This window comes from Salvia miltiorrhiza, chromosome 5, assembly GCF_028751815.1.
Source record: "Salvia miltiorrhiza cultivar Shanhuang (shh) chromosome 5, IMPLAD_Smil_shh, whole genome shotgun sequence".
Taxonomy (NCBI): domain Eukaryota; kingdom Viridiplantae; phylum Streptophyta; class Magnoliopsida; order Lamiales; family Lamiaceae; genus Salvia; species Salvia miltiorrhiza.
Genome location: NC_080391.1, coordinates 55,798,646 through 55,826,567, shown reverse-complemented (window position 1 = coordinate 55,826,567; position 27,922 = coordinate 55,798,646). Strand labels below are relative to the sequence as shown.

The window sequence follows — 27,922 nt, the reverse complement described above, 5'->3', positions numbered from 1 at the left end:
ATTAATTTCGGATACCATCTTTTGTTAAAACTTCAATTAGAACCATAAGTTCCATAACACTTCGATAGATAAGATTGATTTTATCAGTCATCAATAATTGATTAGTGTTGACTATATGTAATACGTGGCATGAAAATGAGATAAAGTTGAGATTATCTGTATATTAATTGATAAAGTATTTGCTCTTGTTGAGGAGTAGTTTGTATAATCTCAAAAATTATTGCTAACTTGCGCACTAAACTTGGACAAATGGAGAGCCAAGAGCATTAGGAATTTAGTCACAATATCACGCAATATCTCATAAATCACTTAATCAATGTTTCAATATACATCTATAATGTATAGTCTCTCTTGATAAAATATTAATAATAATAATAATAATAATAATTTATAACTATTTTTAGTCCAACAAGATTATTCGTCTATCAATAAGAAGACTTTCAACTATCTGGACTCCAAAAGATTAATTTTTCTCTCAAAAAAAGGACTGAAATTTAACGTGTAACGCCCCGAGTCCATCGAGCGAGGGTTCGTAACATACTTACATGGATAAATATCATAAAATTTATTTATATTTTTATGTGTAACTAAAGCATATATATATATGTGTGTGTTGGTGTAACTAAACTTTGTTATACTTAAAGATATAACAAATTTTGTGAAATAACTCTTGATGTCTTTAATTAAATTGTGTCACTACTAGACAATTTTGTTATAAATATAATGCTCTGTGTTGTTAAAATAGTTAACTCGAGATTCTATAAGAGTCTATTAATCTTATTTATACTATTTACATATTTATTATTCAAATAATACAATTTTGTTATAAATATAATGCTCTGTGTTGTTAAAATAGTTAACTCGAGATTCTATTAATCTTATTTATACTATTTACATATTTATTATTCAAATAATGTGGGATAGGATATCACATAATAGCTACTCATTCATGATCTGAATGTGGATTAAATAAATCATACTATTATATATATCAACTTTTTTTATATTATAAAATTATTCTCTATAAATTGTACTCTATTGTAATATCCCCTTGAGCAAGCAATTCCAAAGTAAAAAGTAGAAGATGCAGAGAGAAGAGAAGAAGAAAGAATAGACAGAAACCAGATTCTGTATTCTAATTAACCGTCACTTTCAAATCCATCATATATATATATATATATATGAATAAGTAATGTACAATAATAATAAATAATATTATTTACAATACTCCCCCTTGGACATTACTTGATTATGTTCATGTCTCTCTCGCTGAAAAACCCTGTGGGAAAAAACAGTCAAAGAAAAGAGTACATGTGATATGTATAACTTTGTGTTGCATTTGTTGCCTCATTAAAAACCTTAACTAAGAAAACCCAATGGGAAAAACTTAGTAAGGAAAAAAGAGTACAACAAAAATACACCTTCAAGGCATAATGAATTCGCTCCCCCTCAAACTAATAATCTACTAAGCCTACGCATTCCAATATTATGAACATGTTTTTCAAAAGTTGACGTAGGAAGGGATTTTGTGAATAAATCTGCCAGATTATCACAAGAGCGAATTTTATTTATTTTAATTTCGCCGCTCTTCTGGAGCTCATGCGGGTAAAAGAATTTAGGTAATATATGTTTTGTTAAATTTCCTTTAATGTACCCGCTATCCATTTGTGCAACACAAGCAGCATTGTCCTCATATAGGACAGTGGGAGATTTATCATCTGCAATACCACAAGATCCGCGAATATGTTGTATCAATGATCTTAACCATGCACATTCTTTAGCGGTCTCATGTAAAGCGATAATCTCTGAGTGGTTTGAGGATGTAGTAACTAGAGTCTGTTTAACAGATCTCCAAGATATAGCTGTACCACCACAGAGGAAAACATAACCAGTCTGAGATTTAGCATTATGGGGATCAGATAAATAACCAGCATCCGCATAGCCTACCAATGTCATGTCTTGGTTTCTTGGATAGAACAAACCAAGATCTTTTGTACCTTGAAGATAACGAAGTATGTGTTTAACACCATTCCAATGTCTTCGTGTAGGAGAAGCACTGAATCTTGCTAGCAAGTTAACCGCAAATGCTATGTCAGGCCTTGTGCAATTTGCGAGATAAAGTAGTGCTCCAATTGCACTCAAATAAGGAACTTCTGGTCCTAAAATATCCTCATTATCTTCTTTAGGTCTAAATGGGTCCTTATCTACTTCTAGTGATCGGACAACCATAGGTGTGCTAAGTGGATGTGATTTATCCATATAGAATTTCTCTAAAATCTTACTCACATAAGTTGACTGGTGTACAAGAATTCCTTCAGGGAGATGCTCGATCTGCAGGCCGAGACAAAACTTGGTTTTACCCAAGTCTTTCATTTCAAACTCCATCTTTAAGCATGAACGAGCTTCTTCAACCTCTTTGCGTGTTCCAATTATATTTATATCATCAACATAAACAGAAATGATACAAAAACCATTTTGTGATCTTTTAATGAACACACAAGGGCATATATCATTATTCACATATTCCTTCTTCAAGAGGAATTCACTAAGTCGGTTATACCACATCTTTCCCGACTGTTTTAAACCGTACAACGATTTTTCTAATTTCACACAATACATGTCACGAGTTTCATTTTCCTTCATATGAGGAATTTTGAATCCTTCAGGGATTTTCATATAGATATCAGCGTCTAGTGACCCATATAAATATGCAGTCACGACATCCATTAACTGCATTTCTAAATTCATTGATGATGCCAGAGATATCAAATAGCGGAATGTTATGCCATCTAAAACAGGAGAATATGTTTGATCAAAATCAATTCCAGGTCTCTGCGAAAACCCTTGAGCTACTAATCTCGCTTTATATCTTGCCACCTCATTGTTCTCATCTCTCTTTCGTACAAATACCCATCTATATCCCAATGGTTCAACATTGTCGGGTATAAGTATTATAGTACCAAGAACTTTTCTTTTCTTTAGCGAGTTATACTCTGCCTCAATTGCTTCCTTCCATTTCAACCAATCAGAGCGCTTCCGGCACTGTGCTACTGTTTTTGGTTCTGGATCCAGATTATCATTTGAAATAGTACATGCAATTGTTGAGACAAATACATCGTCTATTACAATAACATTTCTGTTATAAGTTTCTCCCGTATTTATAAAGTTCATAGCAACTTCAATGTTGACATCAACCAGATTTTTATCAATTCCCATTATATTATGATCTGGTTGTTCCGCAATCCCAGTATTAGTTAGTGCACTTTTAGAAGTACTAGGATTATCATCTACAGGATGATCCTCTTCAAGAGGTTGTTGGAGTGATATCATATTCTTATTTGATTTTGCTTTGCGGGGATTTTTATCTTTAGCACCAATAGGTCTCCCACGCTTCTGGCGTTCGGGATTATCAGCTGATTTATTTTGTCCATATGGAACTTCAATCCTTTGTGGTGCATTCATAGCAGGAATATGAGATTTTGTCACTCCTTTATGATCAGTAAATGCATCTGGCAAATTACTTGCTAAATATTGCAAGTTAATTATCCTTTGAACTTCTAGTTCAGATTCATTAGTACGTGGATCTAAATAGTGAAGATTCTTTTCATTCCATGAAATTTCTCGACATTGTGTTGAAGTTGGGCTTTTGTCTCCCCCTAATGTCGGGAAATGATCTTCATCAAAAATACAGTCAGCGTACCGGGCAGTAAATTGATCCCCAGTCATGGGTTCAAGAAATTTAATTATAGATGGAGATTCATAACCCACGTATATACCTAGCTTACGCTGAGGGCCCATTGTGGTACGTTTTGGTGGCGCTATTGGAGTATAAACTCCACAACCAAATATTCGCATATGGGAAATGTTTGGTTCTTTACCACGTACTAATTGTATTGGGGAATATTCATGATATGCAGTTGGTCGGATTTGGAGCAAATTTGCAGCATGCAAAATCGCATGACCCCAACAAGTAATAGGTAAGTTTGATTTTTGTAGCAATGGTCTAGCTACTAGTTTTAAACGTTTGATCAATGATTCAGCTAGACCATTTTGTGTGTGGACATATGGAACAGGATGCTCCACTTTGATACCCAATGACATACAATATTCATCAAAAGATTTTGATGTGAATTCACCAGCGTTGTCCATTCGAATGGACTTTATTGGGTAATCAGGAAATTGAGCTCTTAATTCAATTATTTTGGCAATAAGCTTTGCAAATGCTTTATTGCGAGTAGATAATAAGCATACATAAGTCCATCGAGTAGAAGCATCAATCAGGACCATAAAATATTGAAATGGTCCGGACGCTGGGTGAATTGGTCCACATATATCTCCTTGAATTCGTTCAAGAAAAGAAGGAGATTCTAATTTCACTTTGGTACGAGAAGGTCGTACTATAAGCTTACCTTTTGCACATGCTTCACAAACAAATTCATTTGAAGGTGATAGATCTTTTGTTTGTATATTGTGCCCAATAGCATTAGTAATAATCCGACGTATCATATTATGCCCAGGATGACCCAATCGTTCATGCCATAATATAAAAGATTTTGGGTCTTTAAATTTTATGCTTAACGCAACATGATTGTTAGATTTAATATAAGTATAATACAACCCAGAGGAGAAAGAAGGGAACTTCTCAAGAATTTGTTTCCTACATCCAACATTCTGAGTGATGAGAAGAAATTCACTATTGTTATCGGTTTCAGTTTTAATGTGAAAACCGTTTAGTCGGATGTCTTTAAAACTAAGAAGGGTACGTTTTGATTGTGGATACAAAAGTGCATCATTGATAATTAATTCTGTACCCATAGGGAGTATAAGAGAAGCTCTTCCAGAGCCGACAATAAGGATATTGTCATTTGCAATTGTAGTGACGCTCCCCCTTTTTTCAGTAAGAGTTTGAAAATATTTTCTATCAGTAAGTATAGTATGTGTTGTGGCACTATCCACTAGACACAATGTACTTTCATTCTCCATGAGTTGCAAGTTTGAGTTTGACATTCTAAAAGCAAAGAAGTAAAAAAAATATATATAAATCAAGAAAATAGCAAATAAAGATAGCAAATAGGTCACAATAATAATAGAATTTTAAGTATTGCAAACACACAAAAACAAACTAAATTACTAACAGTTTGCAAATAAAACGCGAACCATAAATAAAATCCTAAAATGTCTGAATAATCCAACAAATCAAATTACTTTTGATCTCCATAATCTTCAAGATCAAGTTGCATTAAATCATCATCATCGGCATTAAACTCCAAATTTGCTTCAGGCAAACTGGCATGATGTATTTCACTTCGAATTTTCTTGCCTTTCTTGTTCTTTTGCAACATTTGATATGCTTCAACGAGGTGCTTGGCGGTGCGACATGTACGACTCCAATGACCATCGCACCCACACCTGTAACAAGTTTGTTGTGTTTCTGGAGTTTGATGAGATGTACTTGCTTCTTGTGGATGCGATGTCTTATGAGATCCTTTTCCATGACTTTGGAATCTAGCAATATGATTGTATCCACGACCTCGACCTCGACCTCGACCTCCTCTATAGGACCAACCTCTTCCACCACGTTGTGACCAATTCGCTTTTCCTCGGCCTCTCCCTCGACCACCTCTATAAGTGGTAGCATGTGCTTCAGGCACTGCTTGTGAACCAACTGGTCTTGCATTGTGGTTTCTCATCAAAAGCTGATTATGTTTCTCTGCTACAAGTAAAGCAGAAATGAGTTCTGAATGCCTAGTATAATTCTTGGCTCTGTACTGCTGCTGGAGTACAAGGTTACTGGCATGAAAAGTAGATAGAGTCTTCTCTATCAAATCAATCTCTGTAACTTCTTGCTTACAGAGTTTCAGCTGTGACACAATACGGTGTAAGGTAGAATTGTACTCAATCACGGACTTGAAATCCTGAAAGCGTAAATTCAGCCAATCATATTGTGCCTGAGGGAGAATAATGGCCTTTTGTTGATCAAAGCGATCCTTCAGGGATTGCCATAGTACAACAGGGTCCTTTTCAGTAAGGTACTCATTTTTTAAGTCCTTATTCAAATGATGACGCAAGAAAATCAAAGCTTTCGCCTTCTGGGCGGAGCTACATGAAGAATCTGGAACTATAGCGTCACTCAAATCACATGAGGCGAGGTATATTTCAACATCCAAAGCCCAAGTCAAATAGTTACCACCATCAAGAGCAAGCTCGGTGAATTCTCTTTTGTTGATATCAGACATATTCAAACTATAACAAATAATGAAAAGAAAAAAAATTCAATTACCAATAGGAAAATAGACAATTATACACAATTATTAGTCAACCAATTCATTTTAAAAATAAAAAATAAAAAATAACAAGCAATGAAAATATTATAATTGGGAGACGATCCTTAAGACGTAATAATTTCTATCCCGTAGGGAGAAGATCCTTAAGAAATTAATACGCCTATCCCAACATATTAAATATATATATTTTTTAATATAAACAGAATTTATATAATTGTACATATAAAGCAATGCAAAATTTTGTTAATGTTTGGCATTTATTGACCAAAATAAAGCATCGAGATTATTAGAAAAAATACATCTAACTATATGTACAGGAAAACCTAAACCACAAGAGATAAGAATATTCTCTCAGTTCTCAAAATTCAACCTTTTCGAATTAGGGTCCTAATTTCTGGCAATCCTAATTTCCTCTTTTGCTTTCTCTCACGCACGCCACCATTCTGTAAATTTTTACTTTTTCTCTCCGGATTTGTTTGTATTTTCTTTTCTTCCTAAATTTGTTTCGGTCATTTTATGCAACTAAATTCCTTATCGCGTTGAATTCAGAAGTGAAAGAAAAAAAATTACCTTGCAAGAAAAATACGATTTTTTCTTATTGTCTATCTCCGTGTTCACCCAGTTGGCTAGAGACTCGTGCTGATAACGTATTGTAATATCCCCTTGAGCAAGCAATTCCAAAGTAAAAAGTAGAAGATGCAGAGAGAAGAGAAGAAGAAAGAATAGACAGAAACCAGATTCTGTATTCTAATTAACCGTCACTTTCAAATCCATCATATATATATATATATATATGAATAAGTAATGTACAATAATAATAAATAATATTATTTACAATATACTCCTACTTCATATTTGTAGATTATTTCAAATCTTAAATTAATTAAATTTCTTATATTATTATTATTTTTTTTTAGAACAATTTCTTACGTTAATTAATATAAAAATATAACACGAAAATACAATATAATCTGTTTGGCGTCGGTACAACGTTCTCCGCTGCGCAGTAAAGTTAGATTGAAGGAGAAACGTCAGACGTTCACGGCAAAAGCGTGTTTTCGAGATTCCAGTTTCTGCTTCTAGAAGATAGATGCGGTCCACGTGGACTCCCACGAGCCACGCGCGCACACAGCAGTGGGTGATACACTCGCCAATTCCACAAACTGCACTTTACCTAACTTATTCCATCTTCCAACTTGTGCTTCACAATTTTCGAAAGTTAGTTACTATAGTTACTACTGATTGCATTTAATATCCCTTAATTATTTACATTTTCATAAAAAAAAATATTTTTACTCAAGTAACAAAATAAACTGTTCGTTTTTGTTTTTGTTTATTTTTTTATAAAAGAGTTTTTTTTTTTAGAGGGATAAAAGAGTTTGTTTTGATTGCATTACTCACATAGTTTCGAAATATACTCTCTCTGTCCCATTTAATATGATCTTTTTGCCATTTCGGATTATCTCAATACAAATGGCTTATTCTAAAAAATAAAATTATTTTTTAAAAAGTAAATAAAGTAATACTTCAAAATGTAGTACAAGGGATACTCAAGCCCGTACATAGTACAGAAAAATTCAAATTACATCGCCTAAAAATTTAGGCGATGTTCGATGAAAAATAACTAATGGGATCCGAAAACTAATCGTGAGACGAATATCAAAATTGCTAGCATACACGACCTTTATTTTACAAAAGGTGGTAAGCTTCACCAATTTCTATCACTTTTATTCTTTAATCACTCTTCTTTATAATAATTGTGCCCAAAAGTAAAGAATCATTCTTAATGAGACGAAGAGAGTAATAGGATATATAATAATAAATTTTAATTAATGACCGTAAATTTTTTTTTAGAATTTTTAGAATAATGATGCCCAACTTCTTATTTTAAGTTTCTTCAATTCTTCGATTTTCAATTTACAATTTTTAACGACAGAATGCACATATTCGACCCAACCCACAATTATTTGAAGATATTGTAGATGGATGTGGCATGTAAATAAATCTAAGTGGGATGGGACACTAATTGGGTGCACAAAATGATTTCCATTTATGTTGGACTGCAATATTTTGAAAAACATAGAATCTGCTGCTTTTATTTTAAGACCATTGTGTGTGTGTGTGGAGACAATGCCATTCACCCACTATATGAGGACCAAATCACACCCCAAATTTTAATTCCTTTTTCCCAACTAGCACAAACTTCTTTTTATTTATTTACCCTCAATAGTGAGAGCACCTTTTGTTTCAATTGGTCAAGTTGTGTCACTACAAGAATAACACTAGAATATCAGTTCCCCTAATTAACCACAATGTAATGGTAAAATGGATATTTTTGAAGTAAAAAATTTCAAATTCGAATTTCATCTATGTATTTTAAAGTAAATCTATTACATCGAGTATTATATATTGCATAGTTTACTCAGTATACACCTCGAATATAGAATAACGACTGCAATATATAAAAAAAAATCAGTCGAATATCGAGCTATTACCAATATTAACATGTGATTTTATTAGATGGAAGGAAAAGAAACAGTCCTAGCGGAAACGTTTGAAAGCACAAGAAAGCAGATTAAGAGATAAGTCTCGCTAAACTCAATGAAAAAAATCTTAAGGATAAAAAAGAGTGCATGTTTATAAAGAAAAGAACCAACGAGAATCAACAAAAGAAGAGAATATCGATGTATTACCCATGAAAGAACACTAAAATAGACGTTCCCAATTAATTAGTTTTAGTTTGCTACTCTTCATATATTTCTTCAATTAAAAAAGAAATACTACATGATTGACACTTAGCTTAGGTAATCCCGTGTGGTAAATTCAAAGGCATATAAGAAAATATACGTAATTTATTTTCATTAATAAAACTTTGTTTAAGAAAGAAACAAATCAATCACAAGCCCCACGTAGTTTGCTTTTTATGTACGTGAGCACATCATTTCAATTAGTATCTTAGATTAATTATCTACTATATATCCGTACACAATAATAATAATAGTTTTGTGTACTTGCTGCACGAATAAAATTATCAATAATGCTATTTGGACAAAATTTGTCCGAATAAAATATAGTTAAATACTTTATAAAATAAATTTTGATTCAAAATAAAATAGAATTTAGTTAGTTTTATTGTTTTCTTTATATTGTAATTTTTTCATAATTTTTTAATAACCTTTTTAATTATTATTATTTTTAAAGTACACAAACTACAAATAAAATAACAAAAAAAAATTGTTAAAAATTATGAAAAAATTACAATATAGAAAAAACAATAAAACTAATTAAATCCTTTCAAACTTGAATCAAAATTTATAAATAAATTAATTTTCAAAAAAAAATTAACCTCATTTAGTCATTTTTGTCCAGACAAATTTTGTCCAAATAGCATTAACAAATTCTAATTGGAAAAATAAATTATAGTCTTACAACAATCTTTGTGCAAACGCTGCCATATTATTCGTGTTCCACCAATAAAAACAACATTTCTTTCTAGTTATACATAGTTTTTTATGAATATGTTTTCATGAAAATTCGCAGTCGCTATCTTTTATGTACACTGAATTAATTAATGTTCATGTGAAATAGTCTACAAATTAACCACCTCAATTTCATCTCCTTTTAAAATTTATGTTATGTAACGAAATATATATAACTAGGACTTAAACAAAATAAATTATTGGATATAATTTAAACTCGAATATTGATCAAATTCAAGTGGACTCTCGTTCAATATTGAGATTCATTTTATTTTACACTTTTAAAATTTACAAAAAGTGCTATTCCAAATTCACAAAATATGTTAATTGATATAAATTCGTTGAAATTTTTCGATTTGGGCCATATATTTATATGATTAAGTTATTATAATGAGAAGGATATTTTTCATAAGAAATTAGGATAATGAATAAGTAAGTAGTATATATTAGGGTTATTAGCCTGTAAATACACGAACTTTTTATATTTTCTGAAATTTAACATGACTTTTATCTTTAGCCCACAAATACACGAACTTAGCATTTTTTCTGATTTTTGACATCGACATGAAAAAACTCTATTTATTGTTGAGGTGGAGGCCAGAATACATGACGTGGACTACGAAATATGCACTTGAATAGAGTAATTTGATTCATTATTTTGATTAGAGAGTGAATGACATGGTATACCGGCCTTCACGTTAATAGTAAATTAGAATTTTTTTTGTCGATGTCAAAAATTAGAAAAAATGTCAAGTTCGTGTATTTGTGGGCTAAAGATAAAAGTCATGTTAAATTTCAGAAATTATAAAAAGTTCGTGTATTTACAGGCTAATAACCCTATATATTATTACATAAGCTGCTCGTAAATGACTGAATAACGGTATTCAATTAATTGATAAAATTTTCGCTACAAGGTAAATTTTCATCCCTCGATCTAGATAAATATCAGCCATAAAATTTGAAAATGTAACTTTATATATTCATTCTCATTTCTCACCATATTTGTCCATTTTCATTTGATTTTCTTCCAATAAGAATGTTCATTTGAATAAGCTGTTGGTATACATGAATAACCATTCAAATTTAAATTTCAAATCTCTAGGTGTTAAAATTTCACCAATTAATTAAATTGCGACTGTTTATTCATTACAATTAACTTACTGTATTCAACAGTAAACAATATATACTGACTTAATTATTGTTCTCATTTTTCATGAAATTAATAATTTTTACTATAAGTTAACCATATATATATATAGAGTTCACGTTCCCCTACTCGCGTGAAAACATGTTGCTCCTATCTATCAAAACTAAATTCCAAATATGATATCACCTGGAAATTTCATACTCATATTTAAGACGTCAACTCTTTCCCATTTCCCCCTAATTTCAACCATCTCACAAAACCTCCCACACCAAGAAACAAAATCCTCACACTAATTAAATAAAAATTAATTACAAACCCAATTCTTGACCTATTATTATTATAACTCGACAAACAAACTCTTTTTCACTCACCTAATTTCAATTTTCTTGCATGCCTCAACAAATCCTTCAATTCCTATAATAATTATATTTACTCTCTCCCTCTCTCAAAAAAACAAAAACAAATAATTGATGGAATTCTTCACAAAGACTCCCGCCGTGAGGCTGAAGAGCCACCTCAACAAATACCTAGCCGCCGACGACGACCAATCGTCGACGCGGCAGAGCCGCCGCGGCGACGCGCGGCGGGCGCGGTGGCTGGTGGAGCTCGTGGACACGAACCCGCACGTCGTCCGCCTGAAGAGCTGCCACGGCGGCTACCTCACGGCCGCCGCCGATCCGTTCCTCCTCGGCGCCACCGGCCGCAAGGTTCTGCAAACCCTACCGGAAAATCCGGCGAAGGAATTGGCGATCGAGTGGCAGCCGATCAGGGATGGCTTTCAGGTGAAGCTCAGGGCGGCGCTCGGCGGCACGTACCTGCGGGCGAACGGCGGCACGCCGCCGTGGCGGAACTCGGTGACGCACGACGGCGCGCACGGCGGCGGATGGGTGGTGTGGGACGTGGAGGCGGTGGAGGTGGCGGAGGAGGCGGAGTACTGGTCGATGGTGTCGAGCTTCTCGTCGGTGACGGAGGAGATCTCGGGTCTGGACATCGGGTACGGGTTCGAATCGCCGGTTTCGGTGCGGAGTTTCGCCGCCTCGCCGTCGCCGTCGCCGCGGTGGTGGTCAATGAAGAAGGTATGTTTGTTTGCTGATTTTTTTGGGGGGTCAAATATGGGAATAAATGTTTTTTTTTTTGGGAATTTTATTTATTTGCTTAATTGGTTGATTTGATCGATAATTATCATGAATTCGTGATATTTCTTGCGAGTTTAGCTAAGTTGACAGTCTGTTTAACAAAGTCATGAGATGTTACTAATTTAGGATTTTCGTAATTAAATTTGAGAATTGAGAATTGTGGATAAAATGATGAAAGTAAGTACTCCCTCCGTCCCACGAAGCATGACACAGTTTCCTTTTTGGTATGTCCCACGAAGCATGACACGTTTCTAAAAATGGCAAAAAATTTACCCTTTATTCACATTTTCACTTTTTCACCTACCACATTTAACACACAAAATACCAATTTCTTAATTCCCGTGCCGAAAAGAAGTGTGTCATGCTTCATGGGACGGAGGGAGTAAAAATTAAATATCAATTTGATACTATTTTTTTTAAGAGGTAAGTCTAAAAGCATAGGACGGGAGAAAATAAGTTGCGTAATAAATTCCATGAAGACACTATATTGCCAATAGGTTAGATTTCATATTACTGAGTATTTTTTTATTAATTACTTAATAATCATAAAATTTGACTCAATTTATAATTTTAATCTTATATTTGAAATACTCACTATTTTTTCGACCACTCAAAGTGACGAATTAAAATCAATAAATACATGGACCCCAAAAGAAACTATAGTGGCTGACTAATTTGCTACCGTAATTGAGTGGTGTATGAAAAATACTATTTAGGCATTTATTTTGCTACAAATTAAAATGTGAAGCACTAATTTTAAAACGTTTTAAAAATTAAATTAAATTTCATGCATTATTTTACATTTTTTTTTCTTTTTCTTTTTCTTTACCAAGTTTGTCATATAATATTGTTTTAGCACATAAATTTATTTTACTCTATTAAAATTATAGCACCTACAAGTCATATAATATATTATATTGTGTGACTTGTAGCTGCTATAATATTAACGGACTAAACTAAATTTATGTGTTAAAAAAATTATTATACAAACTTAGCTATATTATATTTTTCCGTGTTGTGCGATCATAAGATAAAAATAGAATTAATTATAAGTAATTATAGAGGAAAATGTCAAAAATTTCTACATGCGGAATTTCATACATTAAATATCAATAAATATGAAAGTTGACTATAAAGAACATTATTTTCCGCTATTTATTATGGCTTGTCCAAATTTGTGACTCATTCAAGAAAGGGTTTCTATAGTTGACAAACTGACTCGTGAAAAATGGCTCAGAATCTTCCTTTTCTTTTATATTTCCAATTAAAGGAAAACTCAACATATAAATTCATGTGCTTTCAATATTTATTTCAAACTTTAAATCCCACATCTTAATGATATTGGTCGAATATTATTTGATGTTTAAGATTGATTGATCCCAACATAAAGATGATTGCTAAATAGTTAATACTATAAGAGTAATGCTAAACAGCCACATTGTGGTTGCCCACAATTTACTTAAGTAGAAAATAATTTAATTTATTTAACTTATTTTTTAAAATAAAAATAAGATTTAGTCATTTTATCATATTCTCTAGATTATAGTAATTTTTTTGCAATTTTTTGGTAACTTTTTTATTTTTATTAAAAAATAAATTAAAAATAAAAAATGCAAACAAAATTTAAAAAAATAAGTACAATATAGAGAATATAATAAAATAACTAAATCCTATTTTTATTTAAAAAAATAAATTAAATAAATCAAGATTATCCTTATTATATTAGTGTGTGGGTGGCCACAATGTGGCTGCATAGATTTATTGATACTATAAATCTGATTAATGTTATCAGATACCACTAAAAAGCATACAACCAACAAAACTGACAAATATTTATTGAAAAAATAAAATAAAATTGATTTAAATGAGAATGACATGCATAATTAATAGTAATTAGTTTAAGGAACGGCTGTAATTGTGCAGCTTTAAGATGGTGTGGTTATGGCGTAGGAGGTCATTAACCTCATTACTTAATTATATTAGATGATTAGTATTAGATTAATTAATTAATTTATCAATTGGATTATTCATGGTAGGCCACAAACGTCACCTTCTACTATATATTTATATAATTATATTCGTATAAGTTAATTGTTGGGTTAGTTTGTAAAATGAACTCGATTTAAAATACGATCAAATCGATTTACTTAGTTTGATTTTATTTAAGCTCGATATTGACATCTTATATTTAAACTCATAATTTGTTGGTTGATTAATTGAATAACTAATTATTTCCCTTTGATTGAGAGGCAAAAGCAAGTGGATCATGTCTTAATCATGATAATCAAAATTTCATCCTACTTTTAATAGTCGGTTTGAAGTTATTAGGTATGAAATCATCGTACGTTAATTCAAGTGCTTCTTTTATTTGTATTTTTGTTTTTGTTATTTTTTTTCCCTTCTTTTTTTGGAGTGGTTCTTGATATTTTAGGCCTTTGAGAATAATTTTAAGAGGTAAGTTTATGAATAGTTATGGTGTGTACGGAAAGAATCATGCAGTGTGACGTATTATTGATCAATGCTATAATAATAAAAATGTGTACTATTATACATGACAAAAAAATATTTAAAAATTATTACCTAGGTAAATCACTGAAAATATTATTTAACAATTCACCAATTTTTGTATGTTTAATAGTAGTAATAATTATTACCAAGGTAAATCACTGAAAATATTATTTAACAATAATTTTTGTATTATTATCAACTAAAAACTACATGAAACCAACTCACACTAAATTGAGTACACTATTGGACTTGTTTGCTAAGTGTAACTAGGGTGTATAATAGATACACAACATTTATTTTGTTTGCTTCAAAGTGTTAAGTCCTTTATCAAGTACTTGATCTACTAAAGTTTCACTTTTGTGTCATATTTTATATATCTAGCATATAATTTAATACATCAAATCAAACATAATATTGATAATTTATAGTATAATTACAAAACTCATAGTCGAATATATAAAATCTTATCTTATTTTCTTTAAAAAAAATACTATACTAATTTTAAAAGGAGGTGATGTAGATTTTAATAAAAGTGATTGAGTTTATTGTGATTAAAGAAAAAAAAATCATTTTAAGGAGAATGTTAATAATGTAATAATGACAATTAATTATATTGTGAGAAAAAAAGTGAACCAATTACTATATAATAGAATATATAAAGAAATTGATACAATAAGAATAGTATATTATAGGGTAATATTAATAAATGAAAATTAAGACTATTTTTCGAGGACAAAGTGAATATTTATTTGTCTATACAATATATTCTGCCAGATACAATTTATATTTAAAAAGTATATACCATTACTTTGAATTTATCGACCTATTATTAACTAATAAAAGTGAAATTAAATGATAAAAAAATAATTATATATCTTAGATTGATGGAATAAACCTAGTTAATAATCACAAATTTAAACTAAAGCATATAAAGTTGAAATAGAAGAAAAAATATATAAGAAAATAAATAAAATTGAAAGTGCGACACAAAATGAGACATAAAGTGTGGTACACTAATCTCATTTTCCTAGCTAGGACCCACTTTCTAAATTTTTGTTTAATGTATAAATTAAAAGGGTTAAAATAAAATTAAAATTATAGTCATTGAAAGACCTTACTCACACACACGTTCTCATATTCTCCCGCAAATTAAGATGGCAGATATTTTCATAAACACCAGTCAATTAAATTAGTTTAAATTTTAAAACACTAATTTTTCAACACAAGTAAATTATGTCAAGAATAAAAAATAAAATCCAACACTCATTCAAATTCACACCTAAACCCCCACCAAAAATCCCATCACCAATTCTCATCTAAATTTCCCTCTCTCTCTCTAAAAATCTGCAGAATCATCACCATCTCCTCTCGATCGGCCCACGGATGTCGGCAATGGACTTGTTTCAGAACGCGAAGGCGGTGCGGCTGAAAGGATCGCACGGCAAGTACCTCGTGGCGGAGGACGACGAGGTATCCGTCACGCAGGAGCGCAGCGGCGCCTCCAAATCGGCGAAATGGGCGGTCGAGTTCGTCGAGAGCTCCGACACCATAATCCGGCTGAGGAGCTGCTACGGCAAGTACCTGACGGCGTCGAACCAGCCGTTTCTGCTCGGGATGACGGGGCGCAAGGTGCTGCAGACGCTTCCGCCGCGCCTCGACAGCTCCGTCGAGTGGGAGCCGATCCGGGAGAACGGCGCCGTGAAGCTGAAGACGAGGTACGGACATTTCCTGCGCGCCAACGGCGGGCTGCCGCCGTGGAGGAACTCGGTCACGCATGATATTCCGCATCGGACGGCCACGCAGGACTGGATTTTTTGGGAGGTTCACGTTGTGGAGTTCCTGCCGCCGCCGCCTCCGCCGCAGATCTCGGTGGCGAAGGAGGATTGTTTCGCCTCTGACGCGACCTCGCCGACTACTAGCCAGTCGTCGAAATCCGCTAGCTTCTCCAGACAAGAGGTAATTCAGATTGTTACTTTTTTTGGTTGTTTCGACTTTGATTTGTTTTATTTATTTACTTCTGGTTTTGTTGCATTTGGAATTTGGACTGAAGATTGAAAGAGGATCCGGATAATAGAAATGGAATTTCTTAAAACAAATTCGAATATTCAAGGAATTGTGGTTGAATTTGTGTGGAAGCAATTGAATACCTAAAACAGTCTCAATCCTCAGCCATATAACAATATGTAGTTTCTATGATTCCTGTTGTGTATAAATAAAAATTTGGACAAAAAAATGAAGTGATTTCAGTTCTCATCTATGAATGAAACTCATATGATTCCTATTTTGTGTGTTTATAAATAAAAAAATGAACAAAATTCTCATCTATGTATGCAGTTCATATGATTTCTATCGTGTGTGTGTTTATATTTTTATACTATCCAATATGAAATGGTTTCTAGTTTCATATATTAATTTTAGTCAGTACACTTCTTGGTGTGTGTACTAACCGTATAATCCAATATGTCACACAGAATTGAACAAAAACGGATTGATTTCGATTCTCATCAATATCTATGATTGTAGCTGGTTTGGTGAAATGATTTTTGGGGGCTTTAATTTGTGTGCAGTGGGATGGTTCGCCTCCAAAGGCAAGCGACGGCAGGCTGATCTATTTCCACGTAGCCGATGAGTATGGCGAAGTCGAGAATGAGTTCGAGGAGCTCTGCATTGCATTCAAGGGCTTCCAAGTGAGTGAACTGGCGAGCAGGCTGGAGGACGAGCTGGGAATCCCCGGCCTCACCGTCTGCACCAAAAGCCCGTTGAACGGGAAGCTCTACCCTCTCCGCCTCCACCTCCCTCCCAACAACGCCACTATGCACGTTATCGTGCTCCCCCCTTCATCAAAAGGTGATCTATCTCATATATACTCGATTCTTGAATCTTGAACAAGCCCTCCACTTGAAATACTTGCTTTTGGTTGTGTCTTGGTAGCTAGAGATACAGAGAAAATTGCAAAATTTATTGATTGATCTTGCCAACTATTATACGTAGGAAATGGTTCAAAATTCAAATATAAACTTTCTCATGGTGAAGATTGTGAGAATACTGCACTGAACGTATAAATTAACTGCACGGTGATAATATATTGAACGTATATTGTTGTCGTAGTGCAATTACTTTATACTTTGAGTGCATTTACATCATACCATTTAGTACATTGTTCTCACAGATCTCACGACAAGTTTTTATTTTAACCAAATCACATAGTAGTATGTATAGTCTTGATTGTGTTCATTCAACTTTGGAGAGCTCCTATACTACGATGGTTTTCTTGGTTAGTTTGTGACGTGTATTGGCGAAATGAAACATTTATGCTGATGTGTTTCTGACAATGTCAGTTAGCGAAGATTCGGAGAAGACGGCGACAGTATTGTAGAAGGAATTCAGAAACCCTAAACAGTTTTGCTTCGACGGTCGAATGTATTTGTTCAACCTGTGTTTGATAGTTCAACCTCGGAAGATGACAACAAAATGCATCAAGATTTTTGGTTCGTATAAAAGTAACACAAGGTAATAAAACTGTAAGTGTACTTGCTAGTTTCTTATGTATTTATGGTTATAAAATACATGTGCCAATAATCCCACGGTTGGAATAGGACATGAAATAGAGGATTGAGTCTCATCTTTCTTTTTTTTTTCTTTTTTTTTTCTCCAATATACCCCTTATAAATGGGGTGTTATGGTGTTTGGACCAGTTAATTTCTGATTGGCTGCTGAATTTGTTAATAATGTAATAAATAATAATGCCTTCACTCATCACTAGCAAATCTAAGCGACTAGTTTCTTTGATGATTCCCCATCTTGATAAAAGGATTCCACTTTGAATTGGATAATAATACTATAAACTTCATTTGTTTCCATTAATTTTACAAAACTTAAACGGGATGGGTTGTAATTTGAATTCAAATGCATATTTCATTGATATATTTATCGAAGTTTAATGGCATACTAGAAATAATACTATTGAAATATGGATTTGGATACGCTTCTCACTATAAAACGGTCTCAAACAATATTCTCTTGATCATTTTTTGCACCTTGACAATATTATTTCAAGGTCTCAAATGGGCTTAAGAAAAAGAAATCTATTTGATCGTATTTCTGTCAAAATGCCGAAAAGGCCCTTCAAAAAAATAGCGAATAGGCCCAATTCCGTGGAATAAGCCCAATAATCCACTACTACTTAATGGGCTTAACTTTACAAATAATTACACTGATATCAAGATATCATATTGCTGTTTAATAAGAATATAAAATGAAATAAACAAGGGAGTAATAAGTCCTAGGACATCACAAGCCTATAACTCAGAGTCGGTTCTCATTAAAACCTTGAATTGAAAAATAAAATAAAAATTAGAATTTCAATGGAAACAAATGTTCACTCTTATAAAAAATATAAAAGAAAATTCATTGTGGCCCGGTCTTTAAATTTTAGTATTTAATTAATTATTAATTTATAAAAAATATACAGAAAATAGAAGAAATATAACTAATCTAAAACTGCAGAATAAGGATATAACAATATTGAGCAAAACATTATCCTCACCGCCCAATCCACAAAAGAGAAAAGAGAAAAAGAGAAGATTCTAGTAAAAAAATAATACTAATAACTTGGTCACAACAATAGCCACGTTTCCAACACTGAGAGGCTCCACTTTTGTAGGGTTTAAATTTTTGTCCATTTAAAACTTTGAAATAAATGATAATAATAACTTTAGATGAAATGTACAAAATTTGTATTGGGCCAGGCAAATAAAGGTTTGACCCACATGATGGTAACCCATTATTGGTAGTTATGCAAATGGGCCCAATATTATCTTGATGAAACGCGGCCCACCAAATCGCGAACGACGCCGTATCGAACGAAAAGTGGCCACCAATAAAACGCCAAAAGAGATTCCTTTGAACGTAAGCACACGCTTTTTACAACACACACGATTAGATACCGCGGTGGGGCCCACCTGCTTACGCGCCTGCACGTTCTCTCCTTCTCGATGACATGCCTGTCACGCTCACACATGACAACTCCTTTTCCCTTTTTTTTTTTTCCATTATTATTATTATTATTATTATTATTATTTTGTAGTTGATATTGTTGTTGTTGTTGTTGTTGTTGTTGTTATTATTATTGTTGTTTTTTTTTTTCCACTTTGTGGACGACACAGATTTTAAGAAATGAGTTTATAGTGATATTGTTATGAGTGGAGTTTGAATCCCACTATTATTGCGAGTGGAAGTTTGTGAACCTTACTACTATAAATAGAAGTGAAAACGATATCGTGAATGAACCAAAATGATAAAAGTGGAAACGATATCGTGGACGGAAGGAGTATATATATTAAGTTGGGTTGAAAGTGAAAGTGAAAATCTCTAGATATTTGATAAGCAGCCGTAAAATATTTTAAGGTTATCAAATTGGAAAGAAGGATGTCTTGTTGTTTCAGAATTATTACCGTTTAAATATACCAACTTTGAAAGTAGTTTGATTTTGTACATAAATTTTGAAAATAATAATAAAAAAATACATCAATTTTAATATTGTAACAACTTTACCACGAATTCAATTTCTAGACATTCAAATTCTATAAAAACCTTACTATTTTAAAGATGTCCTATTCCACAAATTTGATGAGTACATGTTGAAATCTTGACTTGCCACACAAACTTTAATTTGAGTAAAAATTGAATTTGTGGTAAAATTAATATTAAAATTTATGTACTTTTTTAAAATTCATGTCAAATAAATGAAAGTTTATGTATAAAATTAAACTACCCCAAAATTTGATGAATTTTGACGTTAATAATCCTTATCTTTTAAAGGTGAGCATAAGCACCCTTCAACCCTAAATAAATGCATTTATTTCTTTTCTTCAAATAATTTAATAGTGAAGTGGTATTTTTTAGGTAAAAAACATTAAGCTTAAATTTAAGTAAGGTTTGTATAGGTCATAGTCTGTCATATTTAGGGGTGAGCATAAACCGAACCGGACATAAAAAACCGACCGAACCGATCATTTGTGGTTCGGTTCGATTTTGAAATTTTTGGTTCGATTTTCGGTTTGATTTCTAAAGTAGAAAACCGATCATGTATCGGTTCGGTTTCGATTTTCTGACCATGGTTCGGTTATGAACCGAACCGAACCGATACATTTAATATATTTTAATATATATATATATATTATTTGTTATATATTTTATATTTTACATATAATTTTCGAAAACCCTAGTGTAGTGAAATACTGAAAGTCTGAAAATGCATCTGCGCCTCCAATCCAAAATCTGAAAATCCAAATTTTGAAAACCCTAGTCCTCACTCCCATCTCTTGATTCTCCATTTCTCCTCCCCTGCTGACGCCACGCCGCTGCCTCTCTGACCGCCCCCACCCTGGCGTTTCCTCCGCGCATCCGTTCCGCCGTCTCTGACGATGAAGCACGACCAGACCGATGACGCTTTCCTCCGCGGTTCTGCCGCTTCTCCTCTATCACAAGCCACAAGGCTCGAGCAGACCCACCACCCGCGTCTCCTCCGGCACGAGCTATAAGCAGACCGGCTTCTCCTCTGTCGGACCGCCATTGACGCAACCCCCCACCCACGCTTCTCCTACGCCAGTACTTGTTTAGGATTTTGCTGTTATTTTCGAGAATACATCCTATTTTTAGTGAATTTGGACAGATTTACAGTTTTTTTGGGAAAAAAGGATAATACAACGGTTCGGTTTGATTACCGACCGAAACCGATCGGTTTCGATCGGTTCGGTTTTGGTCGATTTTCGGACAATAGGCGGTTCGGTTCGGCCCGTCCTCTGTAGAGGTCGGTTCGGTTTCGGTTTTCTCAAAAGGCATCGGTTCGGTTCGATTTTGAACCGATGCTCACCCCTAGTCATATTTGGTTATTCAAGTCTAATTTACCCGCTTCGTGTGGTTTGTAGACAATCGATGATTATATAAGAATGTGAGTTTATCTAGTATTTTAAGTTATTTAACTAACAAAATTATATTTCTTCCCTCCGTCCATCAATTTGTATCCTAATTTTTATTTTGGTCCGTCCATCAATTCGTGTCCTATTCATTTTAAATAATTATTTTCTTAACAAATAAATCATTTTAAAAAAAAATCGTGACCCTTCCTCCACTCAACAAATAAAAAATACACTTTTTTAAAAATCTGTGCCACTCCCTAAGATACGAATTGGTGGACGGAGAGAGTAATAAATAAGTGTATTTTGCTTTTGAAATTCATACTTCCTTCGTCCCGTAAGAATGTATCACATATGGAATGGTGTGAATTTTAAAAAAAATTTGGTAGATCATAATGTATTGAGTGAAAATGAATGGTTGTGGTTGAATTAATTGTGTAGTTATGTATAAATGAGTGGTTGTGGTTAAAAGAAGATTGTGGGGCCATGTCCCAAAATGGAAGTGATATACTTTTATGGACAGACGAAAATAAAAAAAGTGATACGCTCGTACGGGATGGAGGGAATGTATAAAAAGAGGAATGATTTAACTCTTATTACCTCTAATTATTTAATTGAAAATGAAATGATAAGGAATTTGCATTGATAACTCGAATTATAACCACGATAAAAAAAAAAAGAAAAGAAAGAGGAATTTGCGTTGGTGGAAATGATAGAAGGAAAAAATTGATAATGTTTTACTACTATATAATTTTAAATGAGATGCTTATTTATAGATAAAATTAAAATATAAATATGACATTTATTTGAGAAAATGAGATGCTTATTTATAGATAAAACAAATTAAAATATAAATATGACATTTATTTGAGAATGGAAGGAGTATATTAGCGTACTTGATCTCGAAAATTTAAAATGCTATTACAATATTTCACAAACTTCAAGATTTATTTGGTGAATCGATAATATCTCGAGAAATATCAAATCTTACTTTCCTTTACAATGATGTATGAGTCCAAATTTCGTACCATTATTTTTCCAAATAAAATTATACTTCTTCCCCACTTTTGCATTACTTACAACTTACATTAAACATCTTATCTCCAATTCAATATTGCAATTTTTAATTCTTTCATCTATTTAGGTAGCTCGTCTTATTCCAACCAATTTGTAGGACCTATATATATATATATATATATATATATATATAGTAAACATTAATAATGTAGATTCAAACATAAACATTAATTGGGTTTGGAGGTGCCTTTTATTTTTCTATAAATATTCTCCATTTTGAATAAGTATCTTATTTCAAAAATAATTTTGTTCTTAAATAAAATACTTTATTTCAAAATTCTAACCAAAAATAACACAAGCTACCAAATTTACGCCTTTCCAATATCGCAAATTTAATTTGTCCACTTTCTTAATATACATTTTTAACAGTTAAAAACGATTATTCGAGAATTTTTTTTTAAAAAAATACTTTTTAAATCAAATATATATTCCTACCTACTAAAGTTAGAAAGTTAATACGCAACAACCTCGTCCTAAAATATATTTTTTATTTTTGAACCCACGCGATTTTTTATTTATTTTTTGAACCCACAAGATTTAAGTAATAAGTTAATAACCTCGTCACCACCCTATAAATTAATCTGCCCCCATGCAAAAGAAAACATAAAATAAAACAAAAAAAAAATGATTTAAAAAAAGAAAACAGGTTTCTTTTCTGGTTACTTTTGGTAGTACTTTTCGTTGAGATCGAGTTATTCTCGTGAACATTCCCAAACACGCCTTAGGATTTCACGACAATTTTTTTTTTTTAATTATTTTTTTCCTTTTCTTTTTTTCTTTCCTAACTGTAATATCAGAATCTCCAAAAACGCCTGTCATTTTAACCAACCACCTTAAAAATATCGACACTCACCTTCACCTGCCTCTTCCCCCAATCCGATTCCTCGACGGAAAACCCCAAAACATCGCCGACCCATCTCGGAATTTCACCTGAATTTCACTCTCGCTGCACGCGCATTGCGAATTTTCGGCAAAAAAAGAGAATTTTTTTGAGGTTTTAGTGCAAAAAAAGGTGGAATCTTTGTGCAGTTGGAAATGGGCGTCGATTACTACAACATACTGAGAGTGTCGAGAAGCGCGACGGAGGAGGATTTGAAGAAATCGTACAAGAGATTGGCGATGAAATGGCACCCAGACAAGAACGCAGTCAACACGAAGGAAGCGGAGGCCAAATTCAAGCAGATTAGCGAGGCCTACGATGTCCTGAGCGATTCGCAGAAGCGGCAGATCTACGATTTGTACGGCGAGGAAGGGCTGAAATCCGGGCTCCACGCGCCGCCCAAGGACAGAGATTCCGGCTACGGCGGAGGAGCGGCGGCGGGGTTTAAGTTCAGCCCCAGGGACGCCGAGGATATTTTTGAGGAGTTTTTTGGGGGGAGCGCCGCCGGCGGCGGTGGGGGGTTGAAGAAGGCGGCGGTGATGGAGAGTAAGCTGGCGTGTAGCTTGGAGGAGTTGTATAAGGGGTCGAGGAGGAAGATGAAGATATCAAGAATTGTTCTTGATGGGTCAGGGTAGGATAATTTTTTTGTTTCTTGATTTTTTATTTTTATTTTTTTTGCTGTCTGATTTTGATGGGAATTGTGGAGTTTCTTTGCATTAGTCTGAGAAAGTGATTTTGTGAGATTTTTGTTTGCTTGTGAATGCTTTTTTTTCTGTGTAGTATTTGGTTATAGATATATTCCCTATTGTAAAGTTTTTGGCTTTGGGAATATTGGTTTTTTCCATTTTTGCCTGTTTTGATTATGGTGTGGATGGGCTAAGAGAAAGGGTTTTCGTTTGTGTTTGTCTTGATTTGCATTTTGAAAAAAGTATTGCTTTTGAAGGCATAGCTAGAGGTAAACTGTGTTTCTCTTGTATGAGCATTGTTTGATGTCGTGTTGTGTTTTGTGTGTGGCATTCTTGATTTATCCTATGTTCATATCTAGCTTAGTAGATTGAATGTTGTTGTCGTAGTATATGTTCTTTACTCGTTTCTTGCTCGTGCTTACATTAGATTCATAGACAAATTTTCGAGATGCATGAGTTCTTGATCAGAAACATGATGCTAGAGATATGATAAGTTGGCATTCCTTTAGTCTTTGCAGTAATCTTTTCTTTGTTGTGTTTGTTGTTTTCATGTGAGTGTCGTCGCTGTCTTATGCAGCAAGCCCGTCACGGTTGAAGAGGTTCTATCCATACACATCAAGCCCGGTTGGAAGAAGGGCACGAAGATTACGTTTCCTGAGAAAGGGAACCACGAGGCTGGGGCTGCCCCGGGAGACCTAATCTTCGTGGTGGACGAGAAGCCCCATCAGGTTTTCAAGAGGGACGGCAATGATCTGATAATCAACCAAAAGATCTCTCTGCTCGATGCTCTCACGGGCAAGACTCTCAAGATATCAACCCTAGACGGGCGAGACCTCACTGTCTCAGTGTCGGATATCATAAAACCCGGCTATGAAATGATGATCCAGAACGAGGGCATGCCTATATCTAAAGAGCCGGGCAAACACGGAGACCTACGGATCAAGTTTGACATCAAGTTCCCCTCGAGGCTCACGGTTGATCAGAAATCGGACCTCAGGAGGGTCTTGGGCAGGACAACCGGTTAGTTCTGGGGCCTGTCCGAATGCTTATTAATTAGTCTGTCTTAACTCTATTTGTATATACTTGAACCAGCCGATTTTCGGAACAGAAAAAAAAGAGTTCTTGTGCATAGTAGGACAAACAGATTGAGGTTGGTTTTCTTTTCGCTTAGCGAAGTATTTTTTTGTTTACTGCTAAAACAAAACCTTCCCTTGAAATTTGATGTTGAAATCTGTAAAATGCAATGTTTCTGTGTAATTTTGTTTCAAGTTATATATCTTGATTTCTTGGTTGTTTGGAGAAGCTTTGTTTGCTCACTTTTTGCCCCATTAAACACATCACTAGAAACATATGAATTCATAACCCCAAATATGAATGGATTGAACTGCTCACGTCTTGACTGATAAACGACAGTGTTCAGACCAGACGGCCTGCAGACGAGCATATCATGCTCGAGTTCTTGAACGCTCTCTAGTGCTTAAATTGTTTGTGTGTTTAGAGTCTATGCTTGTCAATCTTCCTCCTCAGGTCATCCTTCTTGGCTCCGACGACCTTATCCACTTCACGCCCTCTCTTCATCAGTATGAAAGTCGGCATTGTCTGAACCCCGAATTCTTGTGCCACATCCTGTTCGTGTAATCGCAGAAGCATCAGTTTTTATTTTAGCATATATGACTGAAAAAGGAGAGAGGGCATGTATATACACATACATCCAACTCATCAACATCAATCTTGATGAAGTCCACATCTGTGTATATCTCTGCAAATTCATTCACTGCAGGTTGAATATACTGGCAGGGCCCGCACCACGCTGCTGTGAAGTCGATGACGAGCTTTTTCAACACGAGGGAAATCGTTAGAGGCTCACTCTGGATACAGGTATCTATCAATATAGCAAAACAAGCTACACACACACACACTCTACTCTACCAGTTTTGGGGTCAGCTTTGAGGCTTCAAAGTGGATTTTCCAGGTTTTCGACGAGTGAAACGCGACCACCTGGCCTCTCCTCGTCGTTGTTCCGTAAGTTCTTGCAGGTGAAGTCTCATAACCAGTGGAAACACCAGCTCCCATGTTGTACACAAATGTGGTGAGCTTGGCTTAACTTAACCTTCTTTTTTTTTTCCTTTTTTCCTTTCTATTATTGTTGAATGTATATTTTGGTTTGGATTGAGGCTTTGTAGCAATGCTCTCTTTTATAGTGGTTGATGATCCACTCTTCCCATGAAGAATATGTTCTTGAATAGACCCTTTTTTTATGTTGATGGCTTCTATTAATCTTAAGGAAATATTATATGGTTTTCCTTGTAAACTATTTTTTTCAGAAAACAAGAGGCCTATAAACCATTGCACTCTTTATTCTAATATTCCTGGCTTTTTTATGATTATTATTAATTTTAGAGAGTGCAAATGCAACCAGTGCTTTCTGCAGGTTTTTAAAATCATGCAATGGGGTTTTTAGTATTTAAAATCTTCATTTAGTATTTTCATTCAGAAATATGAGAAAATGAAGCATCAATGCTGCATGTGTTTGAGTGGAGAGAATAAGCATATGAAATGGCGAAGTAGGTATGCTTAGTATTCGTTCGTACGAGGATCGTTATCTTGAATCGATAAACTCTCGTTCTTGTGCAATAACTTACAAATTATATAAAAAAATATAAATTATATTTGAAAAATCAGATGTGACAGTCATTCGTGGGATTCGACCTATATACAAGGGCGGAGCCGGAGGGCGTTGGGGGGGAACACCATCACCCCCGATCATCTCTTTTACTCCTATTATGTAGTAGTTTTCGAATTTATTTTTATTTTAGTTCGCCTCGAACTAATTTTCTGCGTCCGCCCCTATGTTTCCGTTGAGATAGTAAACATGCCCCTTTATCGTCGGGAAATTTTTAATTTTAGTTCGCCTCGAACTAATTTTTTGCGTCCGCCCCTGTGTTTCCGTCGAGATAGTAAACATGTTTTTATGGGGCCAACAAAGTGGAACGTTAATTCTTTGAATTAGGTCACATGCCATTGCTTCCAAGAATAGAAGATGGATTCTTGTGTAAATTAGTTCATCTTTCTTGTTTTCCCCTTTGTAGCAAGAATAGGGTTCGTGTTGAGAGGGAAAAAGGATATGCTCCAAACCTGCCCATATCTTATACTCCTACTACAAAAATATTTTTTGACGATCTCGACAACAAAATAAAATAAAAGTTATAATATGATGAATTAAAGATTATTTTTTTTCTTGGAAAAAATATGATGAATTAAAGATAAATGGCATCATCTCTTGAGCTGTCCGTCACTAAGAAAACCCATACAAAATAAATATATAATATCCATTTGATCATCCCACTAAGAAGAAAATAAAGAAGAGTCGAATTTAGCCACTCAAATGAAGATAAAGATCTACGTAATGATCTTCTAAACACCTTTTTTTTGTTTGGCTAATATACTATGATTGAATGATTGTCAAGCACTAACACTTCATTATTCCTCTCTTTTCCATTTTTTATTTTTTGAACATTGAAATTGGATGTTGGAAATCAGATACATGATACACCATTATTCCCCCTAAAGCAAAGAAGCGTAGGATGCTGCATTGGCACCAAAATTAACCTATTTTAACAACTTTCAAATTTTTAGATTATATTCGACAGTGGTGACTCGAACCCCGACCTACTAATTTCCCGCCTTTACGGTTCCCTCGCCGGATCCAGCACAACGACGAAGTGAGCTTATCATTATAATAACAATGCAAGAGAACATCACTAGAGAAAGAAACAACACATTATCAATCAATCTAAATGGGCAAAGA

General features: G+C 33.9%; 4 protein-coding genes across 4 annotated transcripts; 2 read left to right on the top strand and 2 right to left on the bottom strand.

Annotated features, from left to right (window-relative positions):
- Positions 1 to 5,201: 5,201 nt before the first annotated feature.
- On the bottom strand, positions 5,202 to 6,236 carry LOC131026153 (uncharacterized). Its single transcript, XM_057955921.1, has one exon. It carries the CDS (start codon positions 6,234 to 6,236, stop codon positions 5,202 to 5,204), a length of 1,035 nt encoding a protein of 344 aa, XP_057811904.1.
- A 4,911-nt stretch (positions 6,237 to 11,147) lies between these two features.
- Positions 11,148 to 18,173, top strand: LOC131025248 (uncharacterized). Its single transcript, XM_057954917.1, has 4 exons — positions 11,148 to 11,986; positions 15,905 to 16,510; positions 17,122 to 17,401; positions 17,893 to 18,173. The coding sequence occupies exons 1-4, from the start codon at positions 11,381 to 11,383 to the stop codon at positions 17,928 to 17,930; spliced, it is 1,530 nt and encodes a 509-aa protein (XP_057810900.1). The 5' UTR covers positions 11,148 to 11,380; the 3' UTR covers positions 17,931 to 18,173.
- Positions 18,174 to 23,156: 4,983 nt separating this feature from the next.
- LOC131025246 (uncharacterized) lies at positions 23,157 to 25,416 on the top strand. The gene is made up of 2 exons (XM_057954914.1): positions 23,157 to 24,059; positions 24,692 to 25,416. The coding sequence occupies exons 1-2, from the start codon at positions 23,584 to 23,586 to the stop codon at positions 25,137 to 25,139; spliced, it is 924 nt and encodes a 307-aa protein (XP_057810897.1). The 5' UTR covers positions 23,157 to 23,583; the 3' UTR covers positions 25,140 to 25,416.
- Positions 25,417 to 25,431: 15 nt separating this feature from the next.
- LOC131025247 (thioredoxin H2-like) lies at positions 25,432 to 26,473 on the bottom strand. Its single transcript, XM_057954915.1, has 3 exons — positions 26,044 to 26,473; positions 25,824 to 25,946; positions 25,432 to 25,740 (listed from the first exon to the last, which is right to left on the bottom strand). The coding sequence occupies exons 1-3, from the start codon at positions 26,185 to 26,187 to the stop codon at positions 25,609 to 25,611; spliced, it is 399 nt and encodes a 132-aa protein (XP_057810898.1). The 5' UTR covers positions 26,188 to 26,473; the 3' UTR covers positions 25,432 to 25,608.
- Positions 26,474 to 27,922: the final 1,449 nt, after the last annotated feature.

Coding starts and splice junctions, on each gene's coding strand:
- LOC131026153 (XM_057955921.1), bottom strand. CDS start 6,236: ATGTCTGATATCAACAAAAGAGAATTCACCGAGCTTGCTCTTGATGGT.
- LOC131025248 (XM_057954917.1), top strand. CDS start 11,381: ATGGAATTCTTCACAAAGACTCCCGCCGTGAGGCTGAAGAGCCACCTC. Junction 11,987..15,904: donor GGTGGTGGTCAATGAAGAAG/GTATGTTTGTTT, acceptor AAAAATCTGCAG/AATCATCACCATCTCCTCTC. Junction 16,511..17,121: donor CTAGCTTCTCCAGACAAGAG/GTAATTCAGATT, acceptor ATTTGTGTGCAG/TGGGATGGTTCGCCTCCAAA.
- LOC131025246 (XM_057954914.1), top strand. CDS start 23,584: ATGGGCGTCGATTACTACAACATACTGAGAGTGTCGAGAAGCGCGACG. Junction 24,060..24,691: donor ATTGTTCTTGATGGGTCAGG/GTAGGATAATTT, acceptor TGTCTTATGCAG/CAAGCCCGTCACGGTTGAAG.
- LOC131025247 (XM_057954915.1), bottom strand. CDS start 26,187: ATGGGAGCTGGTGTTTCCACTGGTTATGAGACTTCACCTGCAAGAACT. Junction 25,947..26,043: donor CAAAGCTGACCCCAAAACTG/GTAGAGTAGAGT, acceptor GTGTTGAAAAAG/CTCGTCATCGACTTCACAGC. Junction 25,741..25,823: donor TTGATGTTGATGAGTTGGAT/GTATGTGTATAT, acceptor TTACACGAACAG/GATGTGGCACAAGAATTCGG.